We start from the raw sequence: 27,147 nt of genomic DNA, 5'->3' as shown, positions 1-27,147 counted from the left end.
ATCACCATTGTTGCTTCCAGCAACCCTAGGGCAAGCAAGGGACTGCAGAAAATTAAGGTCACAAGTCAACGTTACGTTCCATACTTATACAAGGCAGTATCTATCTGGGCAGTTTTCCTGATTACAGAAGGAAGAGCGGTAGTAGGAGAATGCAGCCAGGGCACAGTGCTTACAACTGCAATCCACTGAGAGATTTTCCTCCCAGTCTCTACATTTCTTAACAGTTCTACCCCAAAGAGCCTCTTGGCTTCCTATTAGAAAACTCATCATGTTGTAGCTAAAAAAGCCAGAGCCATCTGTGTTGCTCAAGTCAAGCGATGTCAGTATTTCCATTATAGAGATTACTCTGGGCTTCAAGTGTTTATATAACTCAGCTATAAAAAAGCTTGCTCTGGACTGAGCTCTGGCATATGAGAGAGGGTGTTGGCTGGAGAGTACTTTTGAAAGCCATTGCTTTCTGATGTTTTGAAATACTTTGCGTGAGTGCGTGCGTGTGTGTGTGTGTGTGTGTGCACGCGTGCGTGTGTTTACACTGTGAGCACAGAAGTCAACACAAATCTGGTTAGAATGTTTTCATTCGCGTGTTTAATTTGGCAAATGCTTTAATTCTTAAAGAGATTAATATGTTGCTTTCTCTAAGCAGACTGAAAGGCTTTCTCAGATGCTGAAACATGCCTGAAGGGCATCTGACTAGTACAACTTCAGAAATGCTCTACCCAGAGATCTTCTTTTAGAAAAAGCAGAGGAAAGTAACATGAGCAGAAAAACCATGCAAAAGGACTCTGTCAAAGTAGTTAAACTGAAAATTAGACACATGACAAAAGGTTTCCAGTCCAGAAAGTAGGAAAAGGAAAATATAGTTCTTCTTCTTAGGCAACATTTTTTTTTCCTTATAGAAATTCTTACTGAGATATAATAAAGATGCCATACAATTCATCTACTGAATATTTAAAGTATATAATTCAATGGTTCTTAGTATATTCACAGAGCTGTGCATCTATTGCCACTATCTAATTCCAGAACTTTTTCATCACCCCAAAAAGGAACTCCATAACCCCTTAGAAGTCACACCCTACTTTCCCTTCTTCCAGTCCCGGCCAACCACTGATCTCCTTTCTGTCTCTGTGGAATTGCTTAGGCAACATTTTGCACTGTGAATCAATCAGGGCGTGGCCAAGGGTGTCTTGCAGTCAAAACTCATCTAGCACACTTGGAAGCTATCAAGGTACAATGTCAAGCACAAGCCATCTGGCTCAAAGATGTGAAGCCACTTAAAGGATGGACAGTTAAAAGTGATGAGTGGTGGGGAGGGAGGGATAAATTAGGAGTTTGGGATTAAAAGATACACACTACTCTACATAAAATAAACAACTAGGACCTACTGTATAGCACAGGGAGCTAACTATATTCAATATCTTGTAATAACCTATAATGGAAAAGAATCTGAAAAAGAATATATATATATATATATATAGGTGTATATACTGAATCACTTTGCTGTACACCTGAAACATTGTAAATCAACTATACTTCAAATAATTTTTTAATATACTTTTTAAAAAAGTGATGAGTGGCACATAGAACCACCATCTCACACTCCACTAAGCAACTTGCCCAATCTGTCTAGGATTTGGATAAGGAAATAGTCATTTGTTGCTCAGGAGGTGCACTGTTATAGGTTCTTATCATTCTGCCAGATTTCTTCTCAAACTGCAAGGTCCCTACCCTGAATGAACTGCAATTTCTATGGGGATCTAGAAGAGGACCACCCTATCCACAAAGGGAACTTCCTAATATTCAGTCCTGCTGTGGGCCGGGCATCACTCAGATGTCTCACTAGCACCTCAAACTCAACATCAGTCAAAACCTACCATCCCTACCCACAATTCTGCTACCTGGCAATACCTTCTTTCCAGTTTCGAAACTTTAGTGCTAACTTTGAATTACCTCTCTAGTGGCCAATCACTTGCCAGGTTCAGTATATTCCTCTGCAATTCTCTTTTCCTCCACCCCACCCCCCCACGTTACAGCCATAGTGCGGCCCCCTTTCTCTCCTGGACTTCAGAAATAGCCCCCTAACTGGTGTTTCCTCCTTCCTTCCTTCTTCCTGCTCCAACTCACCTCACCCATTATATTGCTGCCTGATTAGATTTCCTGCAAAACAGCTCTTACTGGTGTTTACAACCCTCCAGTATTTCCTTATTGGTAACAGAATAAAATCAAACCCACAACTTGGCATTCAGGGCTTTCCACCATCTGATGCTTCCTTTCCAACCTGGCGTCCTATGATTCCCTCCCCAGTACCCTGTGCTTTGATCCTATTGAATTACTTGTGGTTCCCTGTCCAGACCCCTCAATACTCTGCCTCTGTACCAGCTGTTCCTTCATCCTGGAATCCTCTACCTTCCTACCATCACTGCATTATCAAACTCTACCCTGCCCTTTAAGGCCTCACCCAAACACCATGTCCTCCTGGAACCCTTACCTAATTCCCAGCCACTTGGCTCTCCACCAGCTGAAGTAATAACTCGCTCTTCTCTGACATCACACAGCGCCATTTTCTAGGTAACTACTACTTTCTGTCTTGTGTTATAAATGTCTACATAGGTCTCATTTCCCCTACTAGATCATGTGCTCACTGAAGATGAGATCTATGCTTGGTTCTCCACTGTATTCTCCATAGTACCTCCTATAATATCTTGTACATAATACATACGCAGACATATTTGCTGAGTGAATGAACAAACGAACAAATTTAAGATTGGTCCAGGGACTTCCCTGGTGGTGCAATGGTTAAGAATCCGCCTGCCAGTGCAGGGGACATGGGTTCGCTCCCTGGTCCGGGAAGATCCCACATGCCGCGGAGCAACTAAGCCCGTGTGCCACAGCTACTGAGCCTGGGCTCTAGAGCCCGTGCTACGCAACAAGAGAAGCCACCGCAGTGAGAAGCCCGTGCACCGCAACAGAGTAGCCCCCACTCGCCACAACTAGACGAAGCCTGCAGGCAACGAAGACCCAATGCAGCCAAAAATAAATAATAGGAGCTTCAAGATGGCGGAAGAGTAAGACGTGGAGATCACCTTCCTCCCCACAAATACATAATACATCTACATGTGCAACAACACCTACAGAAAACCTACTGAACGCTGGCAGAAGACCTCAAACCTCCCAAAAGGCAAGAAACTCGCCATGTACCTGGGTAGGGCAAAAGAAAAAACAAAGACAAAAGAATAGGGACGGGACCTGCAACAGGGGGAGGGAGCTGTGAAGGAGGAAAGGTTTCCACACACTAGGAAGCTCCTTCGCTGGCGGAGACTGCAGGTGGTGGAGGTGGGGAGCTTGGGAGCCGCGGAGGAGAGCGCAGCAACAGGGGTGCGGAGGGAAAAGCGGAGAGATTCCCGCACAGAGGTCGGTGGAGACCTGCACTCACCAGCCCGAGAGGCTTGTCTGCTCACGTGCCCGCGTGGGCGGGGGCTGGGAGCTGAGGTTCGGGCTTCCGGCGGAGCGCGCCGGGAGAGGACTGGGGTTGGCGGAGTGAACACAGCCTGAGGGGCGGTAGTGCGCCACGGGTGGCCGGGAGGGAGTCCGGGAAAAGGTCTGGAGCTGCCGAAGAGGCAAGAGACATTTTCTTGCCTCTTTGTTTCCTGCTGCGTGAGGAGAGGAGATTGAGAGTGCCGCTTAAAGTAGCTCCAGAGACAGGGGCGAGCCGCAGCTCTCAGCGCGGACCCCAGAGCCGGGCATGAGATGCTAAGGCTGCTACTGCAGCCACCACGAAGCCCGTGTGCAAGAACAGGTCACTCTCCCCACCTCCCCTCCCGGGAGCTTCTGCAGCCCGCCACTGCCAGGGTCCCGGGATCCAGGGACAACTTCCCCGGCAGAACGCACGGCGCGCCTGAGGCTGGTGCAACGTCACGCCGGCCTCTGCCGCCGCAGGCTCCCCCCTCCACCCCCACCCCTCGCACTCTGTGCCCCTCCCTCCCCCCGGCCTCAGTGAACCAGAGCCCCCGAATCAGCGGCTCCTTTAACCCCGTCCTGTCTGGGCGGGAACAGACGCCTCAGGCGACCTACACGCAGAGGCGGGGCCAAATCCAAAGCTGAACCCCCGGCAGCTGTGCGAACAAAGAAGACAAAGGGAAATCTCTCCCAGGAGTCTCAGGAGCAGCGGATTAAAGCTCCACAATCACTTGATGCACCCTGCATCTGTGGAATACCTGAATAGACAAGGAATCATCCCAAATTGAGGAGGCGGGCTTTGGGAGCAATGATATATATATTTTTTCTCTTTTCGTGACTGTGTATGTGTATGATTCTGTGTGTGATTTTGTCTGTATAGCTTTGCTCTTACCATTTGTCCTAGGGTTCTGTCTCTTTTTTTTGTTTTTTTTAGTATAGTTTTTATCGCTTGCTATCATTGGTGGATTTGTTTTTTGGCTTGGTAACTCTCTTCTTTCTTTTTTTTTATTACTTTTTAAAATTTTTTTAATAATTATTTTTTATTTTAAAACTTTTATTTTATCTTCTGCTTGCTTGCTTTCTTTTTTTTCTGCCTTTTACTCTGAGCTGTGTGGATGACAGGCTCTTGGTGCTCCAGCCAGGTGTCAGGTCTGTGCCTCTGAGGTGGGAGAGCCAAGTTCAGGACATTGGTCCACAAGAGACCTCCCAGCTCCACATAATATCAAACGGCGAAAACTAACACACCATTGTAAAGCAATTATACCCCAATAAAGATGTTAAAAAAAAAATCAAACAGCGAAAATCTCCCAGAGATCTCCATCTCAACACCAGCACCCAGCTCCACTCAATGACCAGCAAGCTACAGTGCTGGACACCCTATGCCAAACAACTAGAAAGACAGGAACACAACCCCATCCATTAGCACAGAGGCTGCCTAAAATTATAATAAGGCCACAGACACCCCAAAACACACCACTAGACGTGGACCTGCCCACGAAAAGACAAGATCCAGCCTCATCCACCAGAACACAGGCACTAGTCCCCTCCACCAGGAAGCCCACACAACCCACTGAACCAACCTTAGCCACTGGGGACAGACACCAAAAACAACGGGAACTATGAACCTGCAGCCTGCAAAAAGGAGACCCCAAACACAGTAAGTTAAGCAAAATGAGAAGACAGAGAAGCACACAGCAGATGAAGGAGCAAGGTAAAAACCCACCAGACCTAACAAATGAAGAGGAAATAGGCAGTCTACCTGAAAAAGAATTCAGAATAATGATAGTAAAGATGACCCAAAATCTTGGAGACAGAAGGGACAAAATACAAGAAACTTTAAACAAGGACCTAGAAGAAGTAAAGAGCAAACAAACAGTGATGAACAACACAATAAATGAAATTAAAAATTCTCTGGAAGGGATCAATAACAGAATAACTGAGGCAGAAGAATGGAGAAGTGACCTGGAAGATAAAATAGTGGAAATAATTACTGCAGAGCAGAATAAAGAAAAAAAATGAAAAGAATTGAGGACAGTCTCAGAAACCATTGGGACAACATTAAACGCACCAACATTCGAATTATAGGGGTCCCAGAAGAAGAACAGAAAATGAAAGGGATGGAGAAAATATTTGAAGAGATTACAGTTGAAAACTTCCCTAATATGGGAAAGCAAATAGTTACTCAAGTCCAGGAAGCACAGAGAGTCCCATACAGGATAAATCCAAGGAGAAACACACCAAGACACATATTAATCAAACTATCAAAAATTAAATACAGAGAAAAATATTAAAAGCAGCAAGGGAAAAACAACAAATAACACACAAGGGAATCCCCATAAGGTTAACAGCTGATCTTTCAACAGAAACTCTACAAGCCAGAAGGGAGTGGCAGGACATATTTAAAGTGATGAAGGAGAAAAACCTACAACCAAGATTACTCTACCCAGCAAGGATCTCATTCAGATTTGACAGAGAAATTAAAACCTTTACAGACAAACAAAAGCTAAGAGAATTCAGCACCACCAACCAGCTCTACAACAAATGAGAAGGAACTTCTCTAGGCAGGAAACACAAGAGAAGGAAAAGACCTACAATAACAAACCCAAAACAATTAAGAAAATGGTGATAGGAACATACATATCGATAATTACCTTAAATGTAAATGGACTAAATGCTCCCACCAAAAGACACAGACTGGCTGAATGGATACAAAAACAAGACCCATATATATGCTGTCTACAAGAGACCCACTTCAGACCTAGGGACACATACAGACTGAAAGTGAGGGGATGGAAAAAGATATTCCACGCAAATGGAAATCAAAAGAAAGCTGGAGATTCTCATATCACACAAAATAGACTTTAAAACAAAGAATATTAAAAAGGCAAAGAAGGACACTACATAATGATCAAGGGATCGATCCAAAAAGAAGATATAACAATTGTAGATATTTATGCACTCAACATAGGAGCACCTCGATACACGAGGCAAATACCAACAGCCATAAAAGGGGAAATCGACAGTAACACAACCATAGTAGGGGACTTTAACACCCCACTTTCACCAATGGACAGATCATCCAAAATGAAAATAAATAAGGAAACACAAGCTTTAAATGATACATTAAACAAGATGGACTTAACTGGTATTTATAGGACATTCCATCCAAAAACAACAGAATATACATTCTTCTCAAGTGCTCACGGAACATTCTCCAGGATAGATCATATCTTGGGTCACAAATCAAGCCTTGGTAAATTTAAGAAAACTGAAATCGTATCAAGCATCTTTTCTGACCACAACGCTATGAGACTAGATATCAGGAAAAAATCTGTAAAAAATACAAACACATGGAGGCTAAACCATACACTACTTAATTACCAAGAGATCACTGAAGAAATCAAAGAGGAAATCAAAAAATACCTAGAAACAAATGACAATGAAAACACGACAACCCAAAACCTATGGGATGCAGCAAAAGCAGTTCTAAGAGGGAAGTTTAGAGCAATAGAATCCTACATCAAGAAACAAGAAACATCTCATATAAACAACCTAACCTTACACCTAAAGCAATTAGAGAAAGAAGAACAAAAGAATCCCAAAGTTAGCAGAAGGAAAGAAATCATAAAGATCAGATCCGAAATAAATGAAAAAGAAATGAAGGAAACGATAGCAAAGATCAATAAAAATAAAAGCTGGTTCTTTGAGAAGATAAACAAAATTGATAAACCACCAGCCAGACTCATCAGGAAAAAAAGGAAGAAGACTCAAATCAATAGAATTAGAAATGAAAATGGAGAAGTAACAACTGACACTGCAGAAATACACAGGATCATGAGAGATTACTGAAGCAACTATATGCCAATAAAATGGACAACCTGGAAGAAATGGACGAATTCTTAGAAATGCACAACCTTCCAAGACTGAACCAGGAAGAAACAGAAAATATGAACAAACCAATCACAAGCACTAAAACTGAAACTGTGATTAAAAATCTTCCAGCAAACGAAAGCCCAGGATCAGATGGCTTCACAGGCGACATCTATCAAACATTTAGAGAAGAGCTAACACCCATCCTTCTCAAACTCTTCCAAAATAGAGCAGAGGGAGGAACACTCCCAAACTCATTCTACGAGGCCACCATCACCCTGATACCAAAACCAGACAAAGATGTCACAAACAAAGAAAACCACAGGCCAATATCACTGATGAACAAAGATGCAAAAATCCTCAACAAAATACTAGCAAACAGAATCCAACAGCACATTAAAAGGATCATACACCATGATCAAGTGGGGTTTATCCCAGGGATGGAAGGATTCTTCAATATACGCAAATCAATCAATGTGATACACCATATTAACAAACTGAAGAAGAAAAACCATATGATCATCTCAATAGATGCAGAAAAAGCTTTCGACAAAATTCAACACCCATTTATGATAAAAACCCTCCAGAAAGCAGGCAGAGAGGGAACCTACCTCGACATAATAAAGGCCATATATCACAAACCCACAGCCAACATTGTTCTCAATGGTGAAAAACTGAAACCATTGCCTATAAGATCAGGAACAAGACAAGGTTGTCCACTCTCACCACTATTATTCAACATAGTTCTGGAAGTTTTAGCCACAGCAATCAGAGAAGAAAAAGAAATAAAAGGAATCCAAATCGGAAAAGAAGAAGTAAAGCTGTCACTGTTTGCAGATGACATGGTACTATACACAGAGAATCCTAAACATGCCACCAGAAAACTACTAGAGCTAATCAATGAATTTGGTAAAGTAGCAGGATACAAAATTAATGCACAGAACTCTCTGGCATTCCTATACACTAATGATGAAAAATCTGAAAGAGAAATTAAGAAAACACTCCCATTTACCACTGCAACAAAAAGAATAAAGTATCTAGGAATAAACCTACCTATGGAGACAAAAGACCTGTATGCAGAAAACTGTAAGACACTGATGAAAGAAATTAAAAATGATACAAACAGATGGAGAGATATACCATGTTCCTGGATTGGAAGAATCAACACTGTGAAAATGACTCTACTACCCAAAGCAATCTATAGATTCAATGCAATCCCTATCAAACTACCACTGGCATTTTTCACAGAACTAGAACCAAAAATTTCACAATTTGTATGGAAACACAAAAGACCCCGATTAGCCAAAGCAATCTTGAGAACGAAAAACGGAGCTGGAGGAATCAGGCTCCCTGACTTGAGACTATACTACAAAGCTACAGTAGTCAAGACAGTATGGTACTGCCACAAAAACAGAAATATAGATCAATGGAACAGGATAGAAAGCCCAGAGATAAACCCACGCACATATGGTCACCTTATCTTTGATAAAGGAGGCAGGAATGTACTGTGGAGAAAAGACAGCCTCTTCAATAAGTGGTGCTGGGAAAACTGGACAGGTACATGTAAAAGAATGAAATTAGAACACTCCCTAACACCATACACTAAAATAAACTCAAAATGGATTAAAGACTTAAATGTAAGGCCAGAAACTATCAAACTCTTAAGAGGAAACCATAGGCAGAACACTCTATGACCTAAATCACAGCAAGATCCTTTTTGACCCACCTCCTAGAGAAATGGAAGTAAAAACAAAAATAAACAAATGGGACCTAATGAAACTTAAAAGCTTTTGCACAGCAAAGGAAACCATAAACACGGCCAAAAGACAACCCTCAGAATGGGAGAAATTATTTGCAAATGAAGCAACTGACAAAGGATTAATCTCCAAAATTTACAAGCAGCTCATGCAGCTCAATATCAAAAAAAACAAACAACCCAATCCAAAAATGGGCAGAACACCTAAATAGACATTTCTCCAAAGAAGATATACAGATTGCCAACAAACACATGAAAGAATGCTCAACATCATTAATCATTAGAGAAATGCAAATCAAAACTACAATGAGATATCATCTCACCCCGGCCAGAATGGCTATCATCAAAACACCTGCAAACAATAAATGCTGGAGAGGGTGTGGAGAAAAGGGAACACTCTTGCACTGTTGGTGGGAATGTAAATTGATACAGCCACTAGGGAGAACAGTATGGAGGTTCCTCAAAAAACTAAAAATAGAACTACCATATGACCCAGCAGTCCCACTACTGGGATTACATATACCCTGAGAAAACCATAATTCAAAAAGAGTCATGTACCACAATGTTCATTGCAGCTCTATTTACAATAGCCAGAACATGGAAGCAACCTAAGTGTCCATCAACAGATGAATGGGTAAAGAAGATGTGGCACATATATACAATGGAATATTACTCAGCCATAAAAAGAGGGAAGAGATATGGGGATGTATGTATATGTATAACTGAGTCACTTTGTTATAAAGCAGAAACTAACACACCATTGTAAAGCAATTATACTGCAATAAAGATGTTAAAAAAAAAAAAAATAAAAATAATTAATTAAATAAATAAAATAAAGATTGGTCCAGGCTAGCTTGGATCTGAATCCCAGGGCGTGCTGATACTGATATAGTGGGAGTGGCACAGGCCATGTTCTTAGGGCCTTCTATGTTCTCCCAAGGATGCTTCCCATCGGCCTATCGAAAGCCTTGCTGAATGAGACCATGACTGGAGCTTTACTACGAAAGCTTATTCAAGTTCCTTAAACCTGTCCTCCTCTCACTAGAACCCCAATCTCCCTCAGGTTCAAAAACGCCCATGGCTCTGGGCTCATGTCCCTCTTCTCAGTGAGCAGAACTGGAAAATTCTGGTTGCTGGGCTATTCTACATGAAAGAAATGACAAAAACACTGCATCATAATATGGGTTTCTCTCTGAGAGGGGCAATATTATTTTACGTTGCCTATGGTAGCCTAAGTACACTGGCAAGCATTTGGACATGACGTTGCGTAGAAATAATGATAAAACGAACATATAATTCATCTTTCACCAATGAACTTTTAACTCAGAAATGTACTTTTTGGTGAGGGGAAGTGGTCTGTACCTCGATGAAAAGAGGTTATATATAGCCAAGACAACTCCATTTCAAATAGCTCTAGAGAGAGACATTTAAAGAGCACACGTACCTGGAGTTTCAACTGTATCCTGCTTTTTGGTTGTTCCCTTTGTGTTAATTTCACAGCTTACATGATAAAAAGTGAAAAGCAAATGATGTTTTTGATGCAGGTGAATGGGAAGCTCAATTTTAATCTGAAATGAAAGCAAAATTACACATAGCGTTTTGTTTTCATTGTCAAGCTGGACTGTCAGACCTTTAGCTCTGTTTCATCATACTTTTCCAGTGACATACTTTTCTAAATCACAAGCCAAGTGGTCAAATAATAGATATGATTTAAATATATTCCAAATGCTTTTCTGGTCAGTTTCACAGTTTGACAACAATATTCTCTTGGGTTGTGAGGGCTGATTTATTACTTTTGCTGGAGAGTCCAGTGGATTCTCCTGGATTCAACTTTGCAGCAGGTTTTCTGAAACACTGGATCAAAACCACATCCTTACAGCCCAGGGATACTCTGTAACTCAATGTAAGTCAGTGAATGCAATCCATCTACAATGTGCATTGAATTTGAAAGGCTGCTTTTTTCGAAATCACTGCCCTCCTCTGCATGAAGAAAAAATTAAGCCTTTACAAATAAACATGCAAAAAGTCACTGTGGTATTATGGGATCCACAAATTACAGTTTATATAAATTTCTTTAGAAGAAGAACACAACCTTGCTCTTGAATAAATAAAAAGTATCGTCCTGACACACGAATTTAATACTAAAAATTAATACTTTAAAAGAAGCATTGCAAGTACTTTTCCAGTCAGAACCCAACTGGCCTGTTTGTAATGCCTCCTGGGAAGTGTATGGGAGAGAGATTACAGATTTAATTGATTTAACACACATACGTGGACTTGCACAGGAACACACGCAAACACACACACACGCTCACACTCACTTTCCTGGTTAATATATAGTGAATGCTTGAAGAGTCCATTTCCTAAAGATAATGTGGACTACTTACTACATGAACAAGTTTTCTCTAGTGACTGACATTGGTTATAGAGAGGGATGTATTAAACAGCTTGGTGATGGGACATCTGGCCTAATTATCATTCACACAAGGCATGGTTTTGGTGTTATAACTAATTTCTGTTGTAGGTATATTTCACCACAGAATACGCCTATTCACAGCATCCAGACCATCTGGGTATCTAATGCTCTGCTGCACATCAATATGGACATACTCCCTCCCTGGGTGGCGAAAATGCAAAGTCCCACTACCCTCCTCTCCATCCCCGGAGAAAGTAGGGGCACTGGACTGAGAAGGAATGAGTGAGCCTCGGGCTGCGGTTTAAGGCCTCCATACAACAGCAGCGGGGCCTGGGGAAATCAGGACAGCAGGGGGGATGGTTTCAGACCAAGCCAGGGATGGAGACGTGGAACCTGAGAAGCAGAAACAGCAGAGCTTCTGGCCTGGGATACGCATCCGGGTTCCATGGAGACACGCAGCCCTCAAAAGCAGTCTGCGGATTTGGATAAGCCGACTACACATAGACGAGAAGAGGCTGCGACAGAGACACTAAGAGAGACACTGGAAAGGACACAGAGACATAGAGCTAGAGAAGCGGGAAGAAGGAAAGAGGTAGGGACAGGGTCAGAAAGGCAGACTGAGGAAGGGCGCTCGGAGGCCGGGAGACCGCGCCAGCCCCCTCTGTCTACATTGCACTGAGGCATTCAGTGCAGCCAATGGGATTCTGGGGACCCAGCCATGCCGCTGTGTCTCTCGGAGCATTTCACTTACAGAGAGGCTGCACCCTCCCACGCAGGACCACAGGAAGAAAGAGCTAAAAGGGCCTTCAGAAAATCCCTTCTAAATTTCTTATTTTAAAGCTTTGGAAATGGAGACTCAGAAAGAGGAAGTGACTTGCTCAAGGTCACGGAGCCAGTTGTTGTCAAAGTAAGGGCCAGAGTCCCCGTTCCAGTGTGGTGTCTGTTTCCTACGTTATCTCACGCCAGAGCCCCTTCAATTTGTGGGCCAATCTTCCACTGTCACCAAAGGGCACCAAGCAGGCAGTGGCCCCTCGTTCTGATGTGACATTTTCTATTTTCATGGGACAAAACATTCAGCGAGTGAAAGTGCAGACACAATATTGGAAATGATTCAAAGAGAAAAAGAAGAGCCACCGCTGGGTTTTGTAAACGTCCAAATAACGCGCTTTACCTCATCATAGAACTCTGGATTTTGGTTGTGATGCGAGACAACAGCGTAAGCGTTTGTGGTAAAAACAGGCCCCGCAGGTTTTCCATAAATACACTGCAAAACAAGGAAACAGAGTCACCACCCTCAATGTCACTCTTTAAACACGATGCTAGGGAACCACAAACAGTTAGAGGCATCTGTGAGCCCAGGGTCACGGCCAAGCCCACCCAGCTCTCACCATGAACCTGTAAATTCCAAATCATTTACAGTCACTCCAGACACCACCCCAGACATCGCCTTACTTGGCTGCGTGAATGCTTCTGAATTTCCGGCCATCTGAGAAATATAATTCCAACCTAGCTGACAGTAAGAGGCTGAACACTTCTCATCATTTGGAAGGGAAACACTCTCCAACCAGGCTGGAAAGCTGACTTCTCTCGTGCTATTTGCACTTCTTAGTATGAGAAGCTCCCCCTCAGTCGGTCAGCAACATTTGCTGAATGCTCGCTGTGCAGTGGGGTAAGGCGAGGAGTTAACAAAATAGAACCAACAGCAGATCCCTTCCTAGCCTCGAGGAATTAGAAACTGAATGTCCATTAAGCTACAGACTAGCTTACTGTTCTCTCACTTTATGAGCCACAGTTTAAGAGTCACCAGCTTGCTGTTACACCAATAAAATTAATGGAAGGCTTTCTATGGTTCCATGGAAAGATCCGATTTCATTTCTAGTGTGAGCTTTTCAGTTCCATAGGCCTAATAAGTTCAAGGATGAAAATATGGAGTCACTGTGCCAAGGTCCTAACTGCCTCACTCGGGTACTTCGGAGCTAGCCTCCGGGCCAGCTAAGAAATGAAAGTGACACTCCACGTGAGTGCAACGCCAGCTCTCCTTAAATATGGTCATGGAGGCAATTTGCAGGCACTGCGGAGAGGTAACCTAAGAATCTTTAAGTATACAAAAAGGATATCGGATGAATGGCTAAAGAAGATGTGGCACATATATACAATGGAATATTACTCAGCCATAAAAAGAAACGAAATTGAGTTATTTGTAGTGAGGTGGATGGACCTAGAGTCTGTCATACAGAGTGAAGTAAGTCAGAAAGAGAAAGACAAATACCGTATGCTAACACATATATATGGAATCTAAGAAAAAAAAATGTCATGAAGAACCTAGGGGTAAGACGGGAATAAAGACACAAACCTACTGGAGAATGGACTTGAGGACACGGGGAGGGGCAAGGGTCAGCTGGGACAAAGTGAGAGAGTGGCATGGACATACATACACTACCAAACGTAAAATAGCTAGCTAGTGGGAAGCAGCCGCATAGCACAGGGAGATCAGCTCGGTGCTTTGTGACCACCTAGAGGGGTGGGATAGGGAGGGTGGGAGGGAGGGAGACGCAAGAGGGAAGAGATATGGGGATATATGTATAAGTATAGCTGATTCACTCTGTTATAAAGCAGAAACTAACACACCATTGTAAAGCAATTATACTCCAATAAAGATGTTTAAAAAAAAAAAGGATACCGCATGGGGGCGAAGAAAATGTTATTCTCATCTCCACTGAAGGAAGAATCAGAGAACATACACCTCATTTGAGCCAGCTAATTCTTAATTTAACCTAGCTTTCTCTGTGAAAAAACTCTCTTTTCAAGGGTCATAGCTATTAACCATTCAATGACTTAACTGGGGCTGTTCCAGCCTCTTTCCCAAGGTGGTTTAAGTGGAAGATTTGCCATCCATCTGTCTGATTTAGGCTCAAGCTAGAGAAGTTGGGAAGCCAGATAAACACTCTGTGATGGCTAGACGGTCTGACTTCTCTCTCAGGCCTCTGATTAATGGGCTATGGGCTAAAGGGCCAAAAGTAAAAAGCGGCTATAAAGAGTGAAAATGTGAGGGCACTGTGAAGTGACAGGTATTTAAGGATTGCGGTAGCAGATAATGCTGAGATGCTTTTCGTGGATCACTAATTCAAGTTTGGAGGTACCATTTGGCCAGCCACAGACTAGAAGTCATATCTCAGATCAAAGCAGTTATGCTGTGCTTCTGTCAGCTCGAAGCCCGTTCAGGTTTCAAGGAGAAAGGAGTTTAAACTCCCCTGATGGTACCGTTATAAGCTGTCAGGTCACGAGAAAACGACCTTGTGACTGGGCATTGGAGCAATGCAAAATCAAAGTGGGGCAAAGGCAAAAATCTGGCATATGAAGCTTACCCATTTTTAAAGTTATATATGCTCCTAACTCAGTTTGTTATTTCTTAGTATTTAACGCATTCTTACAGTTAACGTGTAAGAGCAGAGAAGACGATATAACATTTGTCGCATTAGTACGTTTTCTTCGACATTTAAACACATTAAACTTAGCATACAGAACTACCGAGAACCAAAATCTCTATCTCTACTAAAAATGCATGCTTAACAATATCACAAACAAACCTTTACAGCGCTAGCATCACTTTCATCCGAATCCCGGAATTCCACACAGACCGCGATGTTCCTTGCCTAAAATGATTCATCATTCAAAATGAGTGACAAAACAAAATTATAAATAACATTTTACACCCCAAAATGTATAGTTTACACCGTGTACCTTGGCAAATGTTTTCTGGCTATCGTATTTTAACTGCAAGGGATATACATATAGATGGTTTTTGTAAACGGTAAATGGATAACAATATTTTGTCATTTCTGGAACAAACTCTTCAACTTCCACAGTAATATTTTGACAATTCTTTTCAAAAGGCTTCAGGGGCACATATGAAGACGTAATACAGTCTGTAGCAGAAAAAAGAACAGGCAAAGATGTAACAATCATTAACACATTCCTGCATTTATAAAAATATACACGATTTGTGTTCTCAAAGAGCAGTTTAACAAATAGAATTCTTAGTGATTGACAAAAAGTTATACAAGCACTTTAAGGACCCAGAAGAACAAGTAGGAGTAAGTAGCCTGATGCTGGTTTTAGTGAAACCCTTCAAACCAGACGTGGATTGCTATTTCATTCTCAACGTAGAGCGATTTGCCAAATATAACACATCATAATTTTGACAAATTTAAACTCTGCAAAGAAATCCATTACATTTTTCCTCCTGTGACTGCAATTTAGCTTTCACTGCAAATTTCTATTGGTATCAGGGAAGTAACAGTAAATTTATGCCAATTAGCTCATGGCTAGTCACTCTTAAAAAGTTAACTTGGTGCAGGTGCAAATTTTCACTTAAGAAATAATGGCAGCCTTTTGAAACTACAAATCTTATGATGTGTTACCAATAATAAATTCAATCCTCCCGAAAGTGGAAAACACAAAGCCTCAGAGAGGTGTAGCAGCAGCACATGTTATTGAGGTAGCCCCTTGTAGTAAAGGTTATTCATACACTTAAGGGGCTCTAAGACTGCTGGTCCTTGCTGCAGAGCAATACTGATGGAGGAGGAAGACCCCGGAGAGTCAGACCTGAGGACACAATATTTTTTGTTGGGTTTGGCTTTCTATTATAGCGATACTTACAACAGAATATCTGGAGGTATAGAGTAAAAGTACAAAGAAACAAGTGATCATTTCACTACCCAGAGATAACTACTACTAATATTTTGGCATTATTTTCTTCTAGTCTTCTTCCTATGCATGTTTTATATAACAACACAAAAATCCCACTGTATACAGAACTTTATCCTGTTTTTCTTTTTCTGGCGTTTTATCTGATGTCTTATTTCATGAATTCTTTGTAAACATCATTTTTCATAGCTGCACAAAGTTTCATGGTATCTGGATACCATAACTGCCTTAACCACACTGACAGTGTTGGGCTCTGGTTGTTTCCAAATGCCCCCACCCCACATAAACAACACTGCAAAGAACACCTTTATGCATAAACTCCTGTCTACACTTCAAATTATTTCTTCAGGAAAAAAATAAGCCATTGTACTCTTAGATGTCTTAAAATGTCAATTGCCACTCTCCTACTTCAATCTTTTCGTGACTTCTCATGGTACTTGGAATGAAATTCAGCCTTTTAAGGAGTTACCATGGTCTTTACAATTCTCTACATGATGTGATTTTTCCTACTTCTCCTACTTCATCTCCTACTCTCCCTCGTGCCTGTCACACACTACACTAGAGCCACATTGGCTCCGTTTCTGTCCATACAAACCAAGCTAGCTCCCACCTCAAGGTCTTTACATATGGGACACCCTCAGAGCAGAATGTACAGTCACAATCACCACATGCTGGCGGGGTCACATGGTGAGCCTTCACTGGCCACCCTTTTTAAAGCAGCCTGCCCAACCACAGACTGAAATTATTCATTTATTTGTTTTCTTGTTTAATGTCTGTCATTCATTCTGGACTGTAATCTCCATACTTTCAAAGCATCTGGTAAGTATTCAATAAAGGTTACTCAATAAATGCTTATTCGGTGAATAAATGGCTAGACAGAATCTCAGAAATGGAATGCCTTAGTTACGGACATTCATGGATATCTACTGCCAAATTGTATTCCTACTCGTGATGGGGGACGGTGCCCGGCCAAAACCTATCCAGCATTAGACAGTTCCACTTCATTTTTGTAAATCTGATAGATGAACAAAAACATCCCAATGCTTAAATGTTTACCTTTGTGTTAGTGGCATAATTACTGAGATTGGACATTTTAAAAAGATTCACAAGTCATTTTATTTCCTGCAAATTGTCTTTTGTGTCTCCTGAGATCATAGATTCTTTAGACAAGAAAAGAGATTCTCCTCCTTTTGGATCCCTTCGTTGATGAAACTTATCCAAGGCAAAAGGAGCAGAAACTCACTGGAGCACACTCACAACATCATATATAATACATGAAACAGCACCTGATAAAATCAACTCAATTCACTTCCTAATCTGTAACTATTTACCATGTGTCCTGGGTTGAACAGTGTCCCACCCAAATTCATGTCCACTAGAAGCTCAGAATGTGACCTTATTTGGAAATAGGGTCTTGGCAGATGTAATTAGCTAGGAGGATGAGATCATAATGGATTAAGGTGGGCCCTAAACCCACTGACTGGTGTTCTTAATAGAAGGCCATGTGAGGACAGAGGCAGAGACTGGAGTGATGCAACTGCAAGCAAAGGATGCCAAGGAGAGTCAGCAGCCACTAGAAGCTAGAAGAGGCGAGGAATGATTCTTCCTTAGAGCACTCAGAGGGAGCACGGCCCTGCTGACACCTTGATTTTGACCTCTAGCCTCTAGAACCACAGAATAAATTTGCGTTTTAAGCCACCCAGTTTGTAATACTTTCTTACAGCAGCCCTAGGAAACTAATATACCATGTCAACCTCAAGAAAAACACTGAGAAGATAAAAACCTGAGATTCAAGCATAATAGCTCTGTAGGCTTATTTGCAATATGTAAGTTCTTACTTGATAAATCCACAGGAACACATTCTACTGTGATGTTTAGCTGCCCAGGAATAATCTGCAATTTGGTCTTCTCTGGCCTAGATGTAAAATAAGAATATTTTGTACTTAAAAATATGATTAAGAGGCGCATTGGTTACGCTTTATCCAAACTCCCAAACGCTTCCAAAATCCAAATGCTCCGAAGCATTTGATTTTTCCCATATATGACTCGCGTTCAGAATCTGAAGGAATTATAGTTCATCTATTATACTGATCTACTGCAGTAACTCCCAAACACTTACTTCTTGTATTCTGAGAGCAACTTGAGAATGTCTTCGTTTGAAAGCTTGCTACTGTCTTGTTTATACAAAGGAGAAAATCTCCCATCCAGGTCCAGAGAACCTTGAATATCTTTGAAAATGGGTCTAAAACAGGAACAGAAGGGGTTTTTTAACTCCAAAGTATTGATAAATTAAGATAAAATAGTGGTGGTGGGAGTAGAAAATGGTGAAACTATCTTGGAACGTAATTCGGCAGCTTCTCCCGAAGTTAAGCATACACCTACCCTCTGATCCTGCAATTCCACTCCTACGCATATTTCCACATGGTACTTGACCGTTCACAGCAGATTTATTTGTTATAGCCCCAAACTGGCAACCACCCAGATATTCATCAACAGGTGAATAAACAAATCGTGGTATATTCTTACAATGGAATACTACTCAAAATGAACAACTGATACAACATTATGGATGAAACTTAAAAGCAGATTGAGCACAAGAAACCAAATGCCGGGGCTTCCCTGGTGGCACAGTGGTTGAGAGTCCGCCTGCCGATGCAGGGGACACGGGTTCGTGCCCCGGTCCGGGAGGATCCCACATGCCGTGGAGCGGCTGGGTCCGTGGGCCATGGCCGCTGAGCCTGCGTCGTCCCGAGCCTGTGCTCCGCAACGGGAGAGGCCACAACAGTGAGAGGCCCGTGTAGCGCAAAAAAAAAAAAAAAAAAGAAGAAACCAAATGCAAGGGACTTCCCTGGTGGTCCAGTGGTTAACACTTCTCCTTCCAATACAGGGAGTGCGGGTTCCATCCCTGGTTGGGGAGCTAAGATCCCACATGCCTCGTGGCCAAAAAACCAAAACATGAAACAGAAGCAATACTGTAACAAATTCCATAAAGACTTTAAAAATGGTCCACATCAAAAAAAAAAAGTCTTAAAAAAAAAAACCAAATGCAAGAGTACATACTGCATGATTCCACTTATATGATAGTCTAGAATAGGTAAAAGTCATCTAAGGTCAGTGGTTGCCTGGGTGTGGGTGGGATGGCTGACTGGACAGGAATATGAGGAAACTCTCCGGAGTGACAGACATGTTCTATATCTTGGTTGGGGTGGTAGTTTTATGACTGTAAATATCTGTGAAAATTCATCAAGTTGGACATATAAAATGTGAATTTTAATCAAAGGTAAATTATCTCTCAATAAAGTTGATAAAAATTGAATTAGATATTTAAGATCAATTTATAGAGTCTACAATATATATGTAAAGTTTCCAATATGAATTGGAATTATTCCCTCCCCCTCCCTTTCTTTCATTTTTCAAGCAGCTCTTTTACTGCTAAATCGGGAAGTAATATACAAGCACCCAACACACTGGAAGCAGCTACGGCCAGAAGCACAATTCCCCCTGGCAGAACCACTGAAAATGTGGTTATAGGCATTAACTATTGTTCCTACTTCTAAGCATACCTCCTTTATTTTCAGTAAACAGGGGTTTATCACACATCTTTAAAATACCCCAGCCAAGCCTTTAGAGTGAGTTCCTGCTACTGCTGACAACCAAAATAATTCAGGCAGAAAGAAACAGCATAATTCCACATCAGAACTGAGGATCACAGCGTCTAACTTTGAAAATTTTAAAATTCATTTTTCTACTGGCAAATCAGCATCAAGCAGCTACTGCTATGGCCTGAAGGGGGGCGGGGGGCAGTGTGCCACAGGTGTCCAGAGTGGGCTCTGAACTCAGACGCCATGAGCGCTGAGCCCTACTCACACACATGCCATGGGAACTTGGGCAAGGATTTTTTTTTTTTATTTCAGTGACTCAATTTCCTCGTCTCTAAGATGGGGGAGAATACTACCCACCTCTTTTTTTGAGGGGGGTATGTATGTATGTGTGTATGTATGTATTTGTTTGTTTGTGTGTTTGGCTGTACCGGGTCTTAGTTGTGGCACGCAGGGTCTTCGTTGCCGCGTGCAGGATCTTTAGTTGCGGCATGCGGGATCTAGTTCCCTGACCAGGGATCGAACCCGGGACCCCTGCATTGGGAGCGCAGAGTCTTACCCACTGGAGCACCAGGGAAGTCCCAATACCCACCTCTTAAGGAAGTATACATTAAACACTCAGACCTCTGCCTTATACACTGAGCACTTAATCCGTATAAATAATAACAGCAGCAGCAGCTGGAGCATCACTAAGTACGCTTATATTTACAGGCCGTATTTCACCTTCTATAATGCCTAAATATACCACCCTCCACTACTCTTTGCCCTTGACCTATCCTTGGCTATCATTCTTACCAGTCTGCAAAACAAGGACAAGGTGCCTTTTCATCTACCAACATACAATGCATTTTGAGACCTTCCCCCAAATGAAGTGATTATAAATAGTGACAGAAGACTTAATTAACTTAGAATCTCCTGTCCTTATGCTACTCCTCAGCACCCACTGAACATGACTGATTGAATTATTCAGAACACGGTGCCCTTTCCCCAGAAGTTCCAGTGAGCTGTACAGGCTGTACCACAAACAAGCCAGTGAACTTGTACTTCAAAGGGGGAATAAGCAAGAAGCACGTTTTAAGTCATCACTGTAGGTAGACTTGCAAGATCTGGAGAAAAAACATGTAACCCACCATCAGGTATGTGGTATGGATAATACACTTCCTAATAGACTACCCCTGAAGGGGTTGCCAAATTTGTCATCAGAAAGCAAGAAAATCTATTAAGTAATTACACACTTGCACTTAACAGCATTCTTTGCCTTCTCATTTTTAGTATGTTTTTCAGAATTACTCTATGATGGCTTTTCAAAGCATACACCCAGCCAACTCTGAAACAGTGGGCACACTGTACATAATTCACTACAATTTCTGGTTTTCTGGGAAAAAATTCCATCACTTTAGCAAATAAGCTCTGCTTTAAAATGCAATAAAATTAAGTGGTGTCAGTCAGATCAGTAACCCAAGCCAAAGAAAATTTCCCTGAAGCAAGACATTTGAAAAAGTGAAAGGTCTTTGAGGCACAGCAAATTCTAAGAGAAAGAATTCTTATATCCTGTTACAGACTGAATGTTTGTATCGTTCCCCCCACCCGGCCCCATGCCGCCAAAGTTCATTTGTTGAAATCTAATCCCCAAGGTGATACTTGGAGGTAGGGCCTTTGGGAGGTGATTCGGTCATGAGGATGGAGACCTCATAAACGGGATTAGTGCCCTTATAAGAGGCCAGAGAGCTAGCCCGCCCTCGTTCCACCATGTGAGGATACAAGGAGAAGTTGGTTATCTAAAACCTGGAAGACAGTCCTCACCAGAACCCAACCATGCTGGCACCCTGATCTCGGAATTCTAACCTCTGGGTACGAAATAAATGTCTGTTGTTTAAGCCACCCAGTCTATAATAATTCATTATAGCAGTCCGAATGAACTGAGACACATCCCAAGTGTCCCAAGATGTAACTGGCTTGTCAGAAACAGACTTCCAAATGCTACTGGGAAAGACGACAGCCCTCAACTTTACATGTGAGCGTGAATAGATGGGTCAGGATTATATTTGTACAAACCTGGCAGCCCAAGCAAAGGGCATTCTGTATTGTCCAAGGCGGCTACACACTTGCTTAGCTGTCCTGTGCACCTTCTGGGCTGTCTAAGGGCAGAAATAAGAAGACAAGATCATATTTGTTCAAACTACCAGGGACTCACCCAGAAAAATAATTGCCCCAACTCACTGATATAAAACATCAAAATCTAGGAAAACAATATATAGAAATAGCTACAGGTAAAACACAACACACATCAGTCACCCACTTTTCAAGATGAAAGTATTTCCTAAAGGTTCTGTGTTTTCTCATCAACAAAGCCTTCATCGAGATATCAGAAGACAGACAAAATAGATGTAGGGCATGGTTTGCACCAAAGACCACTACTGGGAAAATTTAAGCAGTTGTAATGTGTATTTCCTTTCACAACGTGAGCAGGCAGACACGCATCATTCTTGGGAGAAGTTTGTTCTAGGTACTGCTGACCTTTTTACTCCCAAGATAAAAGCCAAATGACCAAGAATCAATGCAAATAGTTTAGCGTGGGCAGGAATTGCTGTTTGCACAGGCACTGGGAGATGGCAAAGGAGATGAACTGCCTATAGAGTCTAAACAGGCTGTGAAAATGCTGGCTGTATGCTCACCCCTAGGGATACAGAATGCTAGAGGCTTTTATCTATACTGTTCAGAGTTTCTTTTCCCACACATTAGTCACAGGTCTCCTCAGCATCTCCCACTTAATAAACACTATTTGGACACACAGCTAAATGCTACAAATAACAGATCGACTCTTACAAATACTCAGCAGCTGGAGTGCCGCTAGTGAACTGTGCCACAAATGCTTTCCCTCTCTGGGCCTCACTTTTCTCATTTATAAAATGAGACGAGAGAATTAGATCAATAATTTCCAAAGGTTTGGAATTCATGATCCAGAAATTGGGATGAGTCTATGGCTCGCCGACTTTGAAGGCTGCCATTTAAAGCCCTTGGATGGTAAAAAAAACAATCCCCGCCATTTCATACGCCAGCGTTTCAGGAAAGACAGACAGGTGTAATGTCTAAAAGGTAGGAAGGGCAAAAGTCTCAGAATAAAGGACAGCCCTTCGAATAAAATACATTGAAGTTTCATGAATGGCTCACTATCTTGTCTTTCTTTTCTCATTTCCTCACAGATAGGAGTAAATTTGAGTACAGACTGGCATTTGGAAACTGCAGGACTGGGTCATTTTTATCCTCCCAGCTCTGACATTCTAAGCCCATATTGCAGGGCTGGGAGTAAAGAAAGGGTAGCTATTGCCAAGGATACGGTATCAATGAACAGGTGTTGCCTAAAAGCCTTTAGCTGTTACTTCGATAAACAAGCAAAAATCAGATCGTCGTGTAAAAAGGACATAAAGGAAAAGGGGGAAAAGTCACGTTCAAGCCTTAGCATGCATACTCACATAGTAAACAACGTTTTCAGAAAATACTGCATGCTGCGAGAACGTTGCGGGATTTTTTTGTTTTCTTTTGGGAGGAATCATTGATGATACCATTTAAAATACCAATAAAAGGCAAATTCTACGTCAGGCTGAAATGCTCACCAACGATCTTTATAAATACCTTTGCCGGGTCAGAATTTTTGACGTAGGGCTCCGCACAGTGCGTGATGTTTCCCTGGAGCACCTTTTCAATTCTCGCGACCAGGAAAATTTCAGGATGTGGATTCGTCACTGAGAAAATTCCCTGGAAAAAATTCCTCCCGTTAGACTTTTCTTGAATGTAACCTCATATATACAGTTGTTTGGTTAGTGATTCCTAGTGGTGTGTTTAGCACAGAATGTTGATATTCAACATAGGATCATGTCCAGGGCCCTGGCAATAGATAGCATTTCCTTTCATACAGCTTCATACAGTCTCCCAGGCTCCCAATGCTCCTTTCAAAATGGATTTTCTATTTTGTCACCAATTTCACGTGTATTATTAGTCCACAAGCACAGGTGTCACCCCGGCTGCTTAGCCTCTTGTGTTCGGCGGTGTTTGCGAGGTGCGTCCTTAGGCCTTATCAGTACGGCGTGTATTGTTTGGCTTAAGCGGCATGTGCAAAAATAGCGTGCATTTCTGAAGTGGAACCGGATATGCATTTTTAAACGTAACTGCCTGCAACTCCAGGGCAATTCACTCACACTTAACTACTACTGATGGTAGCTAAGAAGGAAGAAAATATTTTATTGCTCTGTATAACATAAAAACTGAATCATCCTATAGAAACCATTCCTTTGTTGCAGTTAAAGAGCGCTGGTGCTCTCAACGTAAAGGTAGAGGACAGAGGATCCGAAACTCCTTTTGTTCCCAAACACTTTATCTCAGGTACTAATGTAGATGCAACCCAAGTTCCATGAGTTTTCTTTGAGGGCATGTGGAACAAGCATATCATCTCCTGTTCCAGTTCAGCTCCTTCCAAATATAATGTCTTCCAAATGGCCTGTTAGTTGGTTATGTCCGTTGCTTAAAGAAGCACCACACAAATGAATTCAAGTGTAAAAATCCATCACTGGGACTCTACCAAGTTTTATTTTTCTGCTTGGTATATTACCAACTGTGTTAAGATAGTGTGTTCCAGTTTTCAAAGCATTTCAGACACGGTAGCTCATCTGTTCCAGAAAGAACCCTCTGAGGTAGACAGGAAAGGAGAGAAAACCAAGTGTAGGACGCTAAGTAATTCCCCCAAATCCAGCAGCTTCTAAGGGTCCCGGATTATGGCTGATTTAGCTTTGAATTCCCAAGCAGCAAGCATGGAAGAAAGTAGTTAAAAACTGTTCGGGGAGTCAAATCTCCTGGGTTCAAATGCTGACCCCACCATTTATGGGTTTAGGCAAGTCGTATCCTCTCTACATCTCAGATTGCCCATCTATGAAATGGGGGATGATGAGAGTAAGAGCGCTTTCGTAATCTTCTTGAGTGGATTAAATGAAGTAATGCACATTAGGTACCTGGTTATTGCCAGAGTAACCCAAAGCGTCCCAAGATCCCAGAACTTGATTTTTGGTTCTGCCAGGATCGTGCTGCCCGGGCTGTGACATGCAGCTGGCAGACTGTTAGAGCGGCTCCCGCAGAAGGTATGCTGAGCAGTGCACCCTGAGTGCAATCGCATGCTTTCTGATTGTCACATGACTGTGCTAGAGAGTTTTCGTGCACCATCTCCCTCAGTCTTCATAAAAACCCTTGAACGCAAGCACTACGATATACACATTTTACAGATTAAGAAACTGAGGCTTAGAGACGTTCACGCAGTAAGTGGGTGAAGATTGCAGCCAGGGCTTCCAGACGATACACAGCCTCTCAGCCTCTTGACCTAGCCTTCCAACATCTCACGCGATACAGCTTGACGAGAACAGTAACACCAATTACTGCCATGGCTAACATTCACTGAGTGCCTATTGTTCCCCATGCCCAGTACTCCAGCTGTTCCCCCACACAGCCATTTCCCCACACTGACGCGAGCAACGAATATTATCATTTAAAAGGATTTGACAACTGATAAGAGGAAGCTGCTTTCACTTGTTTATCTGTTATCACTGTTACTACTGCTCTTAATAGCAGCCACGTCTTACTGAGCCAACTCTGCGGGCCTGGTACAGGGCCGAGTGCTTTCTAGGGACAGCACATGTTGTCTGAGCCTCACAGTCACCCTGGATGCAGGTACTATGGTTACCTCCAGTTTACAGATGAGGATGCCGAGGCACAGAGATGCTCACTGTTCAAGCGACCAGGATTCCGGTCCAGGGGGAGACTCTCTGCAGCTGCGTCGCCTTTTGTCCCACCAGCTTCGAGCTCGCCCCCGTCCCCGGAACACAGAAGGGTAACCAGAGAGCACCCAGGAATCCTGTGTGGGCTGGGAGTCTGGCTCTTTAGGACAAGGCCTCTGGCCCTTACCTCCTGTCCCACCAAGGAGGCATGGATGGGCCTGCCCCCGCCGGAGGGTGACTCTCACCCACTTCACTGCCCCCTCCCTCTAAAGAACGGGCCAGGTCCCCCCAGCCCAGTCCGCAGCACTTAGCCCCCAGAGCACGGCAGGGCATGTGACGGCAGAGTGCCCCCTTTTCACTAGCGCCCAACACCTGCTGCCCCCCAGCGGGAAGCCCACAAGCCACAGGTCAGTCTGGGGGACACAGGGGACTGAGCTCTGTCAGGGCATCTGGGAAGGAACTGCCAGGCAGCTGAGAGTGAAGTAACTGGTCACAGTGGCAGGAAGGCAAAACTACTCAACGGACCCAGCTTCCTCCTTTTCCTGTGGTCACCTTGTTGCTCCAAGGAGCAGATGGGGAGGGCCTAGAACGGCCCGCAAGCCCCCACTGTCCACCAAGCCCTGGAGTGGCCTCTTTCTACAGATCATGCCACCCCTCGAACAGCCTTGGTGGAGGTGACGGGGTTGCCAGACAGCCCTTTCCAGGAATGCTGGGGAACCAGGCTGTTTCCCCGTCTCTAGGGTGACAGGGAAGCAGTGCAGTAGAGGGGGGAATGCTCCTCATCTCAGTAGCTCTGTGACCTTGAGTAAGCCACCTGACTGCTCTGTGCCTCAGTTTCCTCATCTATAAAATGGGAATAGGAATAGGACCTACCTACTTTACTGGGGGTGTGGTAAGAATTAAATGACTTTATACAGATAAAGTACCTAGAGAAATACGGGAAAAAAATTGCTGAAAAAAATCTGATGAGCTGAGATTAGCGTTCAGATCTGCTAAGATCCAGTCTCTCCCTACACAGTACTGCATCCTAGTCCTAAATGGGAGGAAGCTGAAGAAAAAGCCTTCTTCAAAAGAAAATGTCCAAATATTGGAGCAAAGGACCGCTTCCTGGTATCTTTAGTTGATCTGGAACAAGGGTGCAAAATGATAAAGCCATTTGAGGCCCCTGCCGACTCCTCTGAAGCCTCTCTCACGTCCCACATCTTCTATGCAGTCTTCTAAGGCAACTCCTGACCCTTGACCCCTCCTCACATTCCAAACTCCTCCACTCCCATTGTGTGATACAAGTCAGCACTTAATTACATACTGCCTAATGTTGTTGACTGAGGTCTTTCAAACAGACCTAGGCTCAAATCCCACCTTCACCACTACCAGCCATGTCATGACGGGGAGCTTACTTAGCCTCCCTGATCAGCAGTTTCCTCATCTGCAAAACAGCAATAATTATCCTATTTCACAAGACAATGGTGTTTACATGGGACACCAATGGAAAATTCTGGCACACAAGAGATATGCAAAAAATGCTGATTTTCTTCCTGACCTAGGTTATAGGTGGGATGACCCCTGAAACCACAATTTAAACTTCTT

The 27,147-nt window shown here is 42.8% G+C and overlaps 1 protein-coding gene across 1 annotated transcript in view; it reads right to left on the bottom strand.

Annotated features, from left to right (window-relative positions):
- Nucleotides 1-27,147, bottom strand: part of DOCK11 (dedicator of cytokinesis 11) — a gene marked incomplete at its 5' end in the record, with an annotated part of 190,438 nt that overhangs the window by 95,900 nt on the left and 67,391 nt on the right. Inside the window, 8 exons of the mRNA XM_082680876.1 lie at nt 10,524-10,647; nt 12,667-12,759; nt 15,083-15,148; nt 15,237-15,421; nt 18,041-18,117; nt 18,322-18,444; nt 21,857-21,939; nt 23,435-23,557. Of these exons, the coding sequence (XP_082537002.1) occupies nt 10,524-10,647; nt 12,667-12,759; nt 15,083-15,148; nt 15,237-15,421; nt 18,041-18,117; nt 18,322-18,444; nt 21,857-21,939; nt 23,435-23,557 (874 nt within the window). The remainder of the gene's footprint in view (nt 1-10,523; nt 10,648-12,666; nt 12,760-15,082; nt 15,149-15,236; nt 15,422-18,040; nt 18,118-18,321; nt 18,445-21,856; nt 21,940-23,434; nt 23,558-27,147) is intronic.

The sequence above is a fragment of the Grampus griseus genome (assembly GCF_964374135.1).
Source record: "Grampus griseus genome assembly, chromosome: X".
Lineage (NCBI taxonomy): Eukaryota > Metazoa > Chordata > Mammalia > Artiodactyla > Delphinidae > Grampus > Grampus griseus.
Note: the sequence above shows the minus strand (reverse complement) of the source record. Positions and strands in the feature narration are given on the sequence as shown.